At 48.1% G+C, this 13,944-nt stretch overlaps 1 protein-coding gene across 4 annotated transcripts in view; it reads left to right on the plus strand.

Annotated features, from left to right (window-relative positions):
• Window positions 1-13,944, plus strand: part of TMEM132E (transmembrane protein 132E) — a 165,749-nt gene that overhangs the window by 45,802 nt on the left and 106,003 nt on the right. For 2 of the 4 annotated variants that reach the window (XM_061605144.1, XM_061605147.1), the window contains exon 1: window positions 11,702-12,761. The exons of the other annotated variants lie outside the window; for them this stretch is intronic. In XM_061605144.1, coding sequence (XP_061461128.1) covers window positions 12,689-12,761 — 73 coding nt within the window. In that variant the 5' untranslated portion in view covers window positions 11,702-12,688. Of the gene's footprint in view, window positions 1-11,701; window positions 12,762-13,944 lie in introns of those variants that run through there. 4 annotated transcript variants of the gene reach the window in all.

Genomic DNA, 13,944 nt, shown 5'->3' on the forward strand with positions numbered 1-13,944 from the left:
GCAGCTGTGTTGGGAACATAGCTCTAGGCTGTGAGAAGTAAAATAAATTCATTCTCCTTTTCCCGGCAAGCAGCCTTTGTGATGAATCCAACCCAAACTTGGCTGGGAAGGCTGCCTAAGCAGCAGGTGGAAGAAGGTGGAGTGGCTTTGGCAAGCCAAAACGCAGCCAGCCACCTGCTCCTTAAGGGCTCTTTGGGTGTTGCTGGATGGCGTTGGAAACGTCCGTCTGGTAAGAAACCAGTATGGCAAGTCTGCTCTTTTTAATTTTGCTTTTGCAGTATGAAGACACTTGCTTCAGTCATGGCGGGGCACCCCAAGGCTTAGTCCTAGACATGGATGCTCCCTCCAGATGTTAGGAATCCAGGGAGATGCCTGTGGAAGATGGACTGGCAGATGGGGGCTGGGTCAACGCAGACTGAGGTCAGTGGGGCACTGCCCCACTTGCTCAAATGGACCAGCCTCCACTCGCTGGACTCCAGCCCCCATCAGGCCCAGCCAGCATGGCCAAAGGTCATGGAGGACAGGAGCCAGAATCCAGCGACATCTGGAAGGCTGCAAGATCCCCACCCCTCCCCTAGAACTCAGCTGAACCATAGTAAGAGGTGTTTCAGCGTTCTCAGCTGTGTGTGCTGATGAGCGTGCATTCGCGTAAAGAAGCGGGCATTATCCTGTCTTTAAAGCACTGAGACTTAACTCTGTGTAAAAAAAAGAAAAGCTACTTTATTTATAGAAATACATAGTAGCTACTGGGCTAAGTTCAAGGCTCTGGTTTTGGTGTACAAAGCCCTATACAGCTTGGGACCAGGATACCTGAAAGACCATCTTATCTCTTATATACCCAGTCGATCACTGCGCTCTGCAAGTGAGGGCCTTCTGCAGATATCATCTTATCAGGAAGTCCTTTCTGCACAAATTAGGAAGCGGACCTTTAGTGTTGTGGCACTGACCCTTTGGAATTCCCTCCCTTTAGTCAGACGCCATCTCTGTTATCTTTTTGGCACCTATTGAAGACCTTCCTCTTTCAACAAGCCTTTTAAGTAGAGACCTTATCCCAGGCTGTGTCTGTGTTGGAATGGCTTTTTAAGATGTTTTTAAAAACTTTTTAAAAAAGATATTTTTAAAGATGTTTTGTTTTAATGTATTTTAAAGTCTGCTTTTATTATGTTTTAGAGCGTTTTTTGTGTTTTTGTTTGCTGCCCTGGGCTCCTGCTGTTAGGAAGGGTTGGATATAAATTTAACAAATAATGATAATAGATGGGAAAAGCACCTTAGTTCTAGCAAAATAACTGAGTTGGAGTGGCAAAGCCCACGGGGGGGGGGAAACAATGCCTTCGTGTATAGGGACAGAGAACAAAGGAGAAAGATGTTTTCTCTTTCCTCGGATAGAGAGTCGGAGAATAAGTAAACAGGAAGGAGGGTCAGAAGTGAAGCCACTTTCCCTGAGAGTATCAGTTTACATGGACGGAAGACAGGAAGAGGGCAGGTAAAGACAGGCAAGCCTAGCCAGCTGGAGGACCCTCTCTCTATCTCCCTGCAAGGATGCAGAGAGAACAAACAGGAGTTGCTCTTGCCTCGGTCGGAGGCAGGATGCTCCTGAATCCCAGCTGCTGGAAATCGCAGGAGGGGAGAGTTGCTCTTGCGCTCAGGTCCTGCTTGCGGGCTTTTGGAGGCAGCCAGCTGGCCACTGTGAGGACAGGATGCTGGACTAGATGGGCCCCCTTTGGCCTGACACAGCAGCCAGGCTGTGGCTGGGTTTTATTGGCATTCATGCTCTGCTCGGGAGCTTCCAGGCTGTCTGAGACAGAGCAAGGCGGCTGATGTTTCCCTTGCAGTGCTGCAGACGGAAGCCAGAGGGCGCTCTGCCACGCCTCTGCCTGGGAGGCACAGCGGAGGCGCCTGGAAGAAATTTGCAAACAGTTGTCTGGCAGAGAGGCTGGAGGTAGCAATTAAGCCATAAACCAGATGGAGGGCATGCCTGGGGGGCGGGGGAAGTGGCAGGAGGAACCACCTCCTGCACCACACACAGAAATTAGTAGTGAGTGCCCAGGAATTGGCTACGGCACAATTGCTTTCTTAGAACTGCAAGGATATTATTGTTGTTGCTGGTTGTTATTTAGACAATTCCAGACTGCGGCTATTTTGCAGGTGGGATTAAGGCACATGCTGGCAGATTCAGGTCGCACAACTGGAGTTGGTTTGCACCACACGCTGTGCATTTAGTGTGGAACTCCCTCCTGACTGAGGTGAGACAGGCACCCTCCTTTGCTGAACTTCAGACGTGTGACAATGAGTCAGCGGGCATTTTCAGGTTGTGTTCCGGTTTCTGCTTGGGGTTTATGAGGATTTTGTAACTGTTTTATTGTCTGTATAGCTTATTTTTATGCAAACCGCTTAGACATGCTCGTGGTTAAGCGGTATATTAATGCTTCAAACCAATGAATAGAATCAAAATAAATTGGATTTTTTTTCTGGTAAGGAAAATGATGGTAACATACACTAGAAACTGTGGAGTAGCAATTGCTGGACTAGAGATGTGAAGGCCTGAAAAAATTCAGGAAAAACAAAAAAGCTGATTTTTAAAAACGTTCCCCGTGGGCTTTAGAATAGTAGAGTTGGAAGGGGCCTATAAGGCCATCAAGTCCAACCCCCTGCTCAATGCAGGAATCCAAATCAAAACATCCCAACAGATGGCTGTCCAGCTGCCTCTTGAAGGCCTCCAGTGTCAGAGAGCCCACTACCTCTCTATGTAATTGGTTCCATTGTCATATGGCTCTAACAGTTATGAAGTTTTTCCTGATGTCCAGTCGAAATCTGGCTTCCTGCAACTTGAGGCCATTATTCCATGTCCTGCACTCTGGGATGATCGAGAAGAGATCCCGGCCCTCCTCTCTGTGAAAACCTTTCATGTACTTGAAGAGTGCTATCATATCTCCCTTCATGTTTCTGTGTTTGACACAATTTCATGGAAGCTCCTTGCAAATGAATCAGAATGAGTATTCAATAAACCAGGTGTCTGGAAGTCACCTCTGTATTTTATTTGCTAGATGTGCCTGGACCCTGCCCTTTCCTTCTACCATCCAGGGCAGCACAATGTGTGTTACGTGCAAGTGGCAACAGTAGAATACAATTTAAGAACAATGTATCAGAGGAGAAATTTTCCTTCTGAATCCAGTAAACTGCTTTCTCCTGAATCAGGCTCCATCTATACTATACATTTAAAGCAGTGTTATACCATTTTTAATAGTCGTGGCTTCCCCCACACCCCCAAATCCCGGGAACTGTCGTTTGTGAAGGGAGCTGATAGCTGATAGGTGACCTCTATTCCCCTCAGAGAGCTATAGTTCCCAGAGTTCCTTTAGAAAAGGGATTGATTGTTAAACCACTCTGAGAACTGTAGCTCTGTGGAGGGAATCGGGCTCTCAACATGCATCACCTTATTATCAAAAGGCATAATACTTCGGCAGGGTGGAGTGGGGAACCCACACAAACGATTAGGAATCATATCAAACACGGCAGAACCAACAATTCAACCCACATAGGATTAAACTCAATATCATAATGAAATGATCTAGGCTTCATACATTGTAAATGCAGTACAATTTTTTTTTAAAAAAAAATGGTGGAGTGCAAAATAAATAAATAAACAACACAGACTAAGGTGTGTCAGAAAGCTGATCACAATTTTTTTGGGAGTGGGTGGATCCCCCAGTAAGGAACCGCCCCATCACTCACCACAATTATCTCATTTTCCTGAAATGTGGAGGAGCCCTAAGTTGTGGAATCAGGGCTGCAGAGAGCAAGTAAGAGAATGGTGGGGTGACGGGACACACTGGATCCCTAAGACCATCAGAAGAGCCTGCTGGATCAGGCCAGTGGCCCATCTAGTCCAGCATCCTGTTCTCACAGTGGCCAACCAGGTGCCTGGGGGAAGCCCACAAGCAAGACCCGAGTGCAAGAACACTCTCCCCTCCTGAGGCTTCCGGCAACTGGTTTTCAGAAGCATGCTGCCTCTGACTAGGGTGGCAGAGCACAGCCATCATGGCTAGTAGCCATTGATAGCCCTGTCCTCCATGAATTTGTCTAATCTTCTTTTAAAGCCATCCAAGCTGGTGGCCATTACTGCATCTTGTGGGAGCAAATTCCATAGTTTAACTATGCGCTGAGTAAAGAAGTACTTCCTTTTGTCTGTCCTGAATCTTCCAACATTCAGCTTCTTTGAATGTCCACGAGTTCTAGTATTATGAGAGAGGGAGAAGAACTTTTCTCTATCCACTTTCTCAATGCCATGCATAATTTTATACACTTCTATCATGTCTCCTCTGACCCGCCTTTTCTCTAAACTAAAAAGCCCCAAATGCTGCAACTTTTCCTTGTAAGGGAGTCGCTCCATCCCCTTGATCCTTCTGGTTGCCCTCTTCTGAACCTTTTCCAACTCTATAATATCCTTTTTGAGATGAGGCGACCAGAACTGTACACAGTATTCCAAATGCGGCCGCACCATAGATTTATACAACGGCATTATGATATCGGCTGTTTTATTTTCAATACCTTTCCTAATTATTGCTAGCATGGAATTTGCCTTTTTCACAGCTGCCGTACACTGGGTCGACATTTTCATCATGCTGTCCACCACAACCCCGAGGTCTCTCTCCTGGTCGGTCACCGCCAGTTCAGACCCCATGAGCGTATATGTGAAATTAAGATTTTTTGCTCCAATATGCATAATTTTACACTTGTTTATGTTGAATTGCATTTGCCATTTTCCCGCCCATTCACTCAGTTTGGAGAGATCTTTTTGGAGCTCTTCGCAATCCCTTTTTGTTTTAACAACCCTGAACAATTTAGTGACGTCAGCAAACTTGGCCACTTCACTGCTCACTCCTAATTCTAGGTCATTAATGAACAAGTTGAAAAGTACAGGTCCCAATACCGATCCTTGAGGGACTCCACTTTCTACAGCCCTCCATTGGGAGAACTGTCCATTTATTCCTACTCTCTGCTTTCTGCTTCTTAACCAATTCCTTATCCACAAGAGGACCTCTCCTCTTATTCCATGACTGCTAAGCTTCCTCAGAAGCCTTTGGTGAGGTACCTTGTCAAACGCTTTTTGAAAGTCTAAGTACACTATGTCCACTGGATCACCTCTATCTATGTGCTTGTTGACACTCTCAAAGAATTCTAATAGGTTACTGAGACAGGACTTTCCCTTGCAGAAGCCATGCTGGCTCTGCTTCAGCAAGGCTTGTTCTTCTATGTGCTTAGTTAATCTAGCTTTAATAATACTTTCTACCAGTTTTCCAGGGACAGAAGTTAAGCTAACTGGCCTGTAATTTCCGGGATCCCCTCTGGATCCCTTTTTGAAGATTGGCGTTACATTTGCCACTTTCCAGTCCTCAGGCACGGAGGAGGACCCGAGGGACAAGTTACATATTTTAGTTAGCAGATCAGCAATTTCACCTTTGAGTTCTTTGAGAACTCTCGGGTGGATGCCATCCGGGCCCGGTGATTTGTCAGTTTTTATATTGTCCATTAAGCCTAGAACTTCCTCTCTCGTTACCACTATTTGTCTCAGTTCCTCAGAATCCCTTCCTGCAAATGTTAGTTCAGGTTCAGGGATCTGCCCTGTATCTTCCACTGTGAAGACAGATGCAAAGAATTCATTTAGCTTCTCTGCAATCTCCTTATCGTTCTTTAGTACACCTTTGACTCCCTTATCATCCAAGGGTCCAATTGTCTCCCTAGATGGTCTCCTGCTTTGAATGTACTTATAGAATTTTTTGTTGTTGGTTTTTATGTTCTTAGCAATGTGCTCCTCAAATTCTTTTTTAGCATCCCTTATTGTCTTCTTGCATTTCTTTTGCCAGAGTTTGTGTTCTTTTTTATTTTCTTCATTTGGACAAGACTTCCATTTTCTGAAGGAAGACTTTTTGCCTCTAAGAGCTTCCTTGACTTTGCTCGTTAACCATGCTGGCATCTTCTTGGCCCTGGCGGTACCTTTTCTGATCTGCGGTATGCACTCCAGTTGAGCTTCTAATATAGTGTTTTTAAACAACTTCCAAGCATTTTCGAGTGATGTGACCCTCTGGACTTTGTTTTTCAGCTTTCGTTTTACCAATCCCCTCATTTTTGTGAAGTTTCCTCTTTCGAAGTCAAATGTGACCGTGTTGGATTTTCGTGGCAATTGGTCAGTTACATGTATGTTTAATTGAATAGCACTGTGGTCACTGCTCCCAATCGGTTCAACAACACTTACATCTCGCACCAGGTCCTGGTCCCCACTGAGGATTAAGTCCAGGGTTGCCGTCCCTCTGATCCAAGATCAGAGAATTTCAATAAGTGTATAATTTTGGGACCGCAATATCTTGTGGAACGCCTCTCCCGCTATGAACCTACCCGGTCACTTCTCTCAGCATCTAAGGCCCTCCTCCGGGTACCAACCCATCGAGAAGCCCGGAGGACAGTTACTCGATCTAGGGCCTTTTCTGTAGTGGCCCCCGAACTGTGGAACAGCCTCCCCGAAGAAGTACGCCTGGCGCCTACGCTTCTATCTTTTCGGCGCCAGGTTAAGACCTGGCTATGCTCCCAGGCATTTTAAGCGTTTATGTTATAATAAAAAAAATTTTTTTCTTTAGTTGCTGCTTGTGTTTATTGTTTGTTGTCTGATTTTATTGTTGATATTTTGTATTTTAACCTTTTTGTACACCGCCCAGAGAGCCACTCGCTATGGGCGGTCTATAAATGAAACAAATGAATAAAATAAATTGTGTTTTATTTTACTCCCTCTCCTTGGAAAATCCCACCCCCCTGCTGGAAAAAATTCTGTGGATGTCCATGTCTCCTCTCTTGTTTTAGCCTCATAACAACCCTGTGTGGTAGACTGGGCTGAGAGATAGTGATTGGTATTATTATTTATTTATTTATTTTATTAAGCTTATATCCCGCCCGACTAGCAAACAGCTCTCTGGGCGGTGAACATAAAAACATATACAATAATAAAATTACAGGATCTAATACAACAAGTATATAAAAGTACACCATCTAAAATAAAATTACAACATTTACTCAAATTAACTTAGATTAAAATGCCTCAGAGAAGAGAAAGGTTTTAACCTGGCGCCGAAAGGATAATAGTGTCGGCGCCAGGCGTACCTCCTCGGGGAGACTATTCCACAATTCGGGGGCCACCACTGAGAAGGCCCTAGATCTTGTTACTACCCTCCGGGCGTCCCTATGGGTTCGGACCCGGAGGAGGGCCTTCGTAGTGGTACAGGATCCCTCAGCATGTTTGGTGGCTGAGTGAGGATTTGAACCTGGGTCTTTCCAGTCCTAGTTTGACACTCTTAACCACTACAGCACATTCAAAACAATTCCTGCCATTCACCTCTGTATGTTCATTCTTAACTCCAGGGGTGTAGTCATCTGGGGTCCCGGGGGGTCTTAGACCCCGTACTTTTTGGGGAGCCAGGTCCCAGCAGGGTCCCTATATGTCCTGAGTCCTATGAGCCAATCCGCATGAAAGGAGAGTGTGTTAGCCACTGAGAAGGATCCCAGTGAGTGTCGATGGCAAGCATGCCTTTATTTGTTGCTACTTCAAAAAGCCAAGCTGTGAAGCGTCAGAATTCTGTCGTAAAAGAAGAGACAGTGAATCCTGAGGATAGCATCCCATCTACATCATCAAGCAATTTGGTAGCAGCAGGAGTTAAATGTGCAGATGCTGAATTCAGTGATCCAAGCAATCTCTCTTGACAGTGAGAAAGGACAGTCAAATGGTGACAGTGACAGAAAAGCAGAAATCAAGCCTGGCCAGGTGGTTATTCTATCATTTTAGAAGGTTGTGTAATCTTAGGAGGGGACGTGGCTATGACTATCATGAAGGCACCCTGAACTTCTGAATTTGCCACTACGCTACTGTTTAACTCTTTGCTCCCACGCCTGTAAAGTTCTACAGTTTTTTGCCCACTGAGGTGTGTTGGTTGATAGACATGCAAATAGGAATGAGGGTAAGGATTCGTGCAAAGGGGGGGCACACTGCATCTTTTTGGAGCTCCTAAATCATTTTTATTGTGAGGCAAACCTGACGCCGCTGACATTTAAGGACTGGCATTTGGCATCAGTTGCATCGTTTTGTGTTTTAAAGTTCCATTGTTTCTCTTAGAGGCAATTCCCATGGAGGTCTTCACATCTGAAGGCCCCACGGACAGATCTCAGTCAGTGTGCAAGAGACCACTGGGGATACCTTTTGTGTGAGTCGTGTGGTGGCTTCAGGACCTGTCGTAACAGGAGCTATAAATAACACCCAGATCTGGGGGCGGTGTGTGTGTGTGAAATAATAGTTGATGAGAGGAAAGGAAAAATAGTCAACCTACCCATCCTGTTAGGCATTGCCACAAACCCACACAAGTCAAATGTCCAGGAAAGGAAAAGGGAAGCGGATCCCAGCGGCAAAATTTAAAATCTCCAATTGAGTGTAATTCCGGCCACTGCCTGGGCTGGTAAATTAAATACTGAAAAAAAAAATCAATGCTTGACACTGAGAGCCAGCTGGATGAATTAGATAGAGACTTGTACTGGGAGGCCTGAGTTCGAATTCCTACTCAGCCATGAAGCTTGGATGAGCTTGGAATAATCACGTTTTATTTATTTATTAATTACATTTACTGTTAGAGGTTTTGATTGTCTCGGTGTGCAGAAATAATTGCTCTGAAGACTGGTAGCTGAAAGAAGGAAGAAACGTAAGGTTTACTGCTGCAAAGAGGTAGTGTCATAGATATTGAAGCAGCCATGCAGCTTCCACTTGGGGAGCCATGACTAACTCTCTGGGAACAAAGAACGGGAAAAGAAAGGGAGGAGCAAAGCCTGAAAAAACAACAAACACTTTAGAGGAGGAATCAGCAGAGGGAAGAATAGATTGCCTTTCTGTCTACTCCCCCCTCCACGGTTCAGGTCACTTGTAATATGTGTTGGTGCTTTACTCCCAAAGTTTATATTCTGTAAGGAGCTCAAGGGATGTTTCCCCTCTCCTAATTTTATCCTCACAACAACCCTGAGAGGTAAGGACTGTTGTAAGGATTACTGATGTGCACAGCAGATTTTGAACACCTTTATAAATCCAAAGTAGAATTGCACTCACTTCTACACCCCTACGTTGCTGGTCTGGTATTCAAAGGGGCCATGGAGAAATTGGTCACATAAGAACGGGCACTAAACAAAGCTGTTTGAAAGCAAAAATAAATAAATAAATAAATAAATGTCGGGCCACTCAGAGAGGAGGGGAGCTGTCAGATTCGACAAATGCATTTGACGTGTCAAATTCAGTGTGAAATTTGCCATCTTCTAATTCTGGAACCATCCAATTACCTTAACAAGATTTAGGCTCAATGGAAAACGTCAGGGCGAGTGTTTGACCTCTCTTTGATGTCCTGAAACTTCACTGCGCTTCCAACCGGAGGGATTTTGCAAGATGAAGCTTCCCAATAGCGGTTAGCCGGGAAAGGCTGGTGGGGGTGGGGGAACGAAAAGCTCTAGGATCTGAGGTGGCTGCTTGATTTGCACCCCTAGGCATATTAATGCCCCTAAGCCTGGAGTGGTGAACCTCAGGCCTATAAGCAAAAGGCATGATGAGAGTTCAAGAGCACATTCCAAGCCAAGACACTCAAGGAGATTGCAAAGCAAGGCCGCTGAGGGGGTGTGGCCTGGGGGAATGGGGTGTGGCTGGGGAAGAGGGCGTGGCTTGGGAGACCGCCAAGGGCCAGACAGCTGGCTCCCTGCTCTGCAATCTCTGGCAAGGAGGCTTTTTTCATCACTTGTTATGTGCCTTCAAGTCGATTTTGACTTATGGTGACCCTATGAATCAGCGACCTCCAATAGCATCTGTCATGAACCACCCTTTTCAGATCTTGTAAGTTCAGGTCTATGACTACCTGGCTCTTTTTAAAAACTAAAAATCATAGAGTTCCATACCGCTGCCCCCTCGAAGACCCTACTGATAGTGGTGTCAGGAAAAAGAAAATAAATTTAAAAATTTGACTATGCTGGGTGTGTGCAGAGAGGTTTAATACCCCCCCCCCAGTCTGATGGGGTACAAATCCTCCCCTCCCCAGTCACCAGATTGATCCTTTGATGGGGAGGAGTCCATAACCTCCTCTTCAGCTGATCTGCTGAGGGCTGAGCAGGCTGTGTACCTGTGCCTGCCAGCTCTGGAAGGCTGGCCAAATGGGAATGTGGCCCAAAGAAAGGTTAGCCAACCCTGCTTTAGGTTGAAGTGGGTTATCTGGGAGGCAGTTACAAAAACGGTAGTAAGAGATGACGTGTAGGTTTTTGTGCTGACCCACTAGACCCACAGGATCATCTTCCTGTCCCAGCTGCAGTTTTGTCCATTAGAAAGGAACTGGCCAAATCCCACAGGATTGTCTGCCAGCATGATCAGGACTAATTTTTATTATTACGCACTATTACATTTAAATCCTGTAATTGATTTTAATATTGCATCATCCTCATCAATAATAATATTGTAGGCAGTGGAGCAGCAGTTATGCAATTTTAAACTCTGAACTTATTCTAACCCCCCGCCCCTTTAGATGGTAATAATGTGTACTAATATTCATTCCACACTTGCAAGAAATCAACCTTTTACTGTGCCTATCCTCTGGAACTCCCCACCTCTTGATATGAGGCAGGCTAAAAACCTTTTTGTTTAGCCAAGCCCTATGAGATTTACTATCTCAAAATATTTTTCAATGAATATTGTGTATGATATTTTTTTATGAAGCAGAATATAAATCTTGTAGTGGAGAGTGTTGGACTAAGACCTGGGAGACCAGGGTTCAAATCCCCATTCAGCCTTGAAGCACACTGGGTGACTTTGGGCCAGTCACTGCCTCTCAGCCTAACCTACCTCACAGGGTTGCTGTGGGGATTAAATTAGGGAGAAGCATGTACACAGCTTTGAGCTCCTTGGAGGAAACATGGGATATAAATGCAATAATAAATAAATAAATAAAAAATATGACTGTCATAAGCCAGCCCAGCTGCTTTAAGCCCCCATCTTAAAAATCGCCTTCTTAAAATCAAAACTTTCCTGGCAATCTTTAGACCCACCCAGACATTTCGGGGTGGAGGGGCGCATATGACCTCAGCAGTTTTATTCTGGTTCTGTCATTGCAGAAAAGACGGTGAATCCTGGGGGTGCGGAAATGAGGGTGGGTGGGTGATGTGACTGTCAACAAGGACCCCCCCTTCCGCATGTGCCACTACACAGCGGGTTGGAAGGTTTCTAACGGTTTTTAGGACGTTCAATGGTTTCGCCTGATGTTTGCCGCCTTGAGCGCCTTCGCGAAGAAGGGCGGCCTATCAATGCAAGAGCTAAACAAATAAAACAGACAAATCACATCCCCCACCCCAAATCGAGAACTCCCCCTCCCTGCCGGCACCGTTGCCCCTCTGTGTGTGTGTGTGTGTGTGTGTCTGTGTGAAAACGCTTTCTAACCCTCCAGGCGGCTTACACACCGGCTGCTTGGAGGCGGGCGCGCTCCCCGCGTGTTTGGAGGGGGGGTGCACACGGCGGCAGAAACTCTTGGGAAAACACGTGATGGAAGAAGGCGGAGGAGGAGGTGGGCGGCCGGAGGGGGCGGAGGGAGTTTCTCGCTCGCTCGCTCGCTCGGCTGGGGAAAGCTCGGCTCGGCGGCTCCACGCCGCGGAGACGGACGGCGAGGCAGGCAGGCGGGCAGCCGGGTGGAAGCCGGCCGTGGTGGCGGCGGGACGGCTGGGGTGGCCGGTCATCGCCCGGCCGGCTCTGTGGCCGCTGGCCTCGGACACCCCTCTCGCTCGCCCGTTCGCCTGCCCGCCCGGCAGCCGCGGGGCCTTGGGACGGGGCGGCGCGCCCCTCGCCTCCTCCTCGGCAGCCGGAGCCGGAGCAGCGTCCCCGACCTCCCGCGCTGCCGCCACAGCCTCTGACGCCCGGGTGAAGAGGCAGGATCGCCGGCCGCTCGCCTTGGATTATAGCAGCGCCCCCACTTCTTCCTCTCCCCCCTTTTTTGGGGGGGGCTCTTATACCTCCGACTACGCCTTTCCCCATACTTTTTCCTCCCGATTTTTAATTAGGTTTCTCTCTCTTTTCTTGGGGAGGGGGGTGTTTGCATTAAGATCTCGCTTGCCGCCCCTTTCTTCCTTGGCTTTTTTTTTAGAGGGGCTTTCTTTTTTGCGGGGGGAGCTTTGCATTGAGATTTCGCTTGTGCACCCCCCTCCGCCGATCCCTTTGCACTTCCACCCCGCTCCTCTGGATTTCGTTCTCGTTGTTAGGGGCACTGCCTAACACCCCCCCAGCCCCTCCCCGACCCTTTGGCGCCCATCGTGATGGCATAGCGATTGGCCTGCGACTGCACGAGGAATCGCCTTCCTTTTTGCCCCCCCCGCCCCCAAACAGCCTTGCTCTGAGCTTCTTCATTTTTTAACATTTTTGGTTCGTTGGACGAAAGGGGGACCCCCCCTTGGGTGGAAATCTGGGGTGGCTCGGGGAAGGAGCAGGCGGGACCCCCTCCTTTGCCTATATCCCACGGCCCCCCTTTGTCTCCGGGGTGGCCCCCCCGCCCCCTGCCAAGCCCCCCCTCCCCCCTCCCAGGGCACGTCCCGGCTTTGGCGCCCGTTCCCATCCGCACGTGCTTGGATTGCCTGTTTCTTCCCGGATTCCGCGATGGCCTCGCCCGGGAGAGCTCGCTCCGGACCCGCCGCCCTTCTCTACTGCATCGGGGCGCTGCTCAGCCAGGGTGAGTGAGCTACGGTCAGTCCCCGGGGGCTGGAGGCGGGCGGGGAGGGGGAATTGATTCCTGGCTCTCGAACCCGTTTGGGAAACTCGCGGGCCATATAGATTTGGAAAGGCAAGAGCGTCTTTGAGGCTACGCAGAAGGCATCCTCCTCACCCGACAGAGCTTCCTGGGGGATTGGGTAGCACCCCAGCCAGCATTCTCCCAAAGGTGGGAGAAGGGGGGGAAGCATCAAAGCATGTGCAGAGTGTGTCTTGCAGCCAACGCAAGCAAGGGTGTCCTTGAGCATGTGTGGGAGGCACTCCCTTGAGCAGGCCAGGCCTTGTTGGGTCTTGTTTTGGGTCCTGGACATCTGAGCATGTGGAGAGTGCATTTGTATTGCTGCTGCTTCCATACATTTGAAATGAATGAACAGGCTTCTTTGATGAGTTGGTGGAACTGGTGCCTAATTTGAATCTCTTTGCGAAGGAAACGCGAGTGCCTCCCCCAATTCCACAGAGGAATGGTGTCTGTGGACCCCCTAATTCATGCACTTATCTCCTTCTCCTCCAAAATCTGGTCTGAAGCCTGGGGCTCGAATCTTATGCATGAGACTCCACGTTTGCAAAGAGTGTCTGATTTGAGCAGGGGCGTGCTGAGGCACTGAGCATGTGCCAAGTGTCTTTCCCTTGCAACAGCCAGCCCCCCCTCACCCATCAAGGTGGACGGCATGGCACTTCTGTGCATAAACCGTTAGCTCATAGGCAATCCTGAGGCCTACCATAGCCTTTGAATGCTAGGTCTCAGCCTTGTTGGTTGCAGTGGTGCCTCTGAGCATAAGCAGAGGGCTTTCCTTTGCCAGGGAGTCACTCCAACCCACCTTGCTTTCTGTAGCTTAGGTTGTCGAGATCCACCTTCCGAGGAGCAGGGAAGGTTTCTGACGGGCTTCCTAAGGCCCAGGCAAGAGCCCGTCTGGATTGGAGCTAAAGGTTCCTCTAGTCTTGTGCCCAGCCAGATGTTCCTGGGAAGCTTGACAGCAGGGCAGAGAGGCAGGAGCCCTCCCCTGTCGCTCATTTCTAGGGCAGCTTCCAGTCACAGGTAGACTGCCTCTGGCCATGGAGGTTCTGCTTAGCTCCTGGAGCCCCCACTTCCAGCCAGATGTTCTGAATCTCCTCTCATCTTCCCTGACTTCCCCATGAGCACCCCG

The sequence above is a fragment of the Rhineura floridana genome, chromosome 21 (assembly GCF_030035675.1).
Source record: "Rhineura floridana isolate rRhiFlo1 chromosome 21, rRhiFlo1.hap2, whole genome shotgun sequence".
Classification (NCBI taxonomy): Eukaryota; Metazoa; Chordata; class Lepidosauria; order Squamata; family Rhineuridae; genus Rhineura; species Rhineura floridana.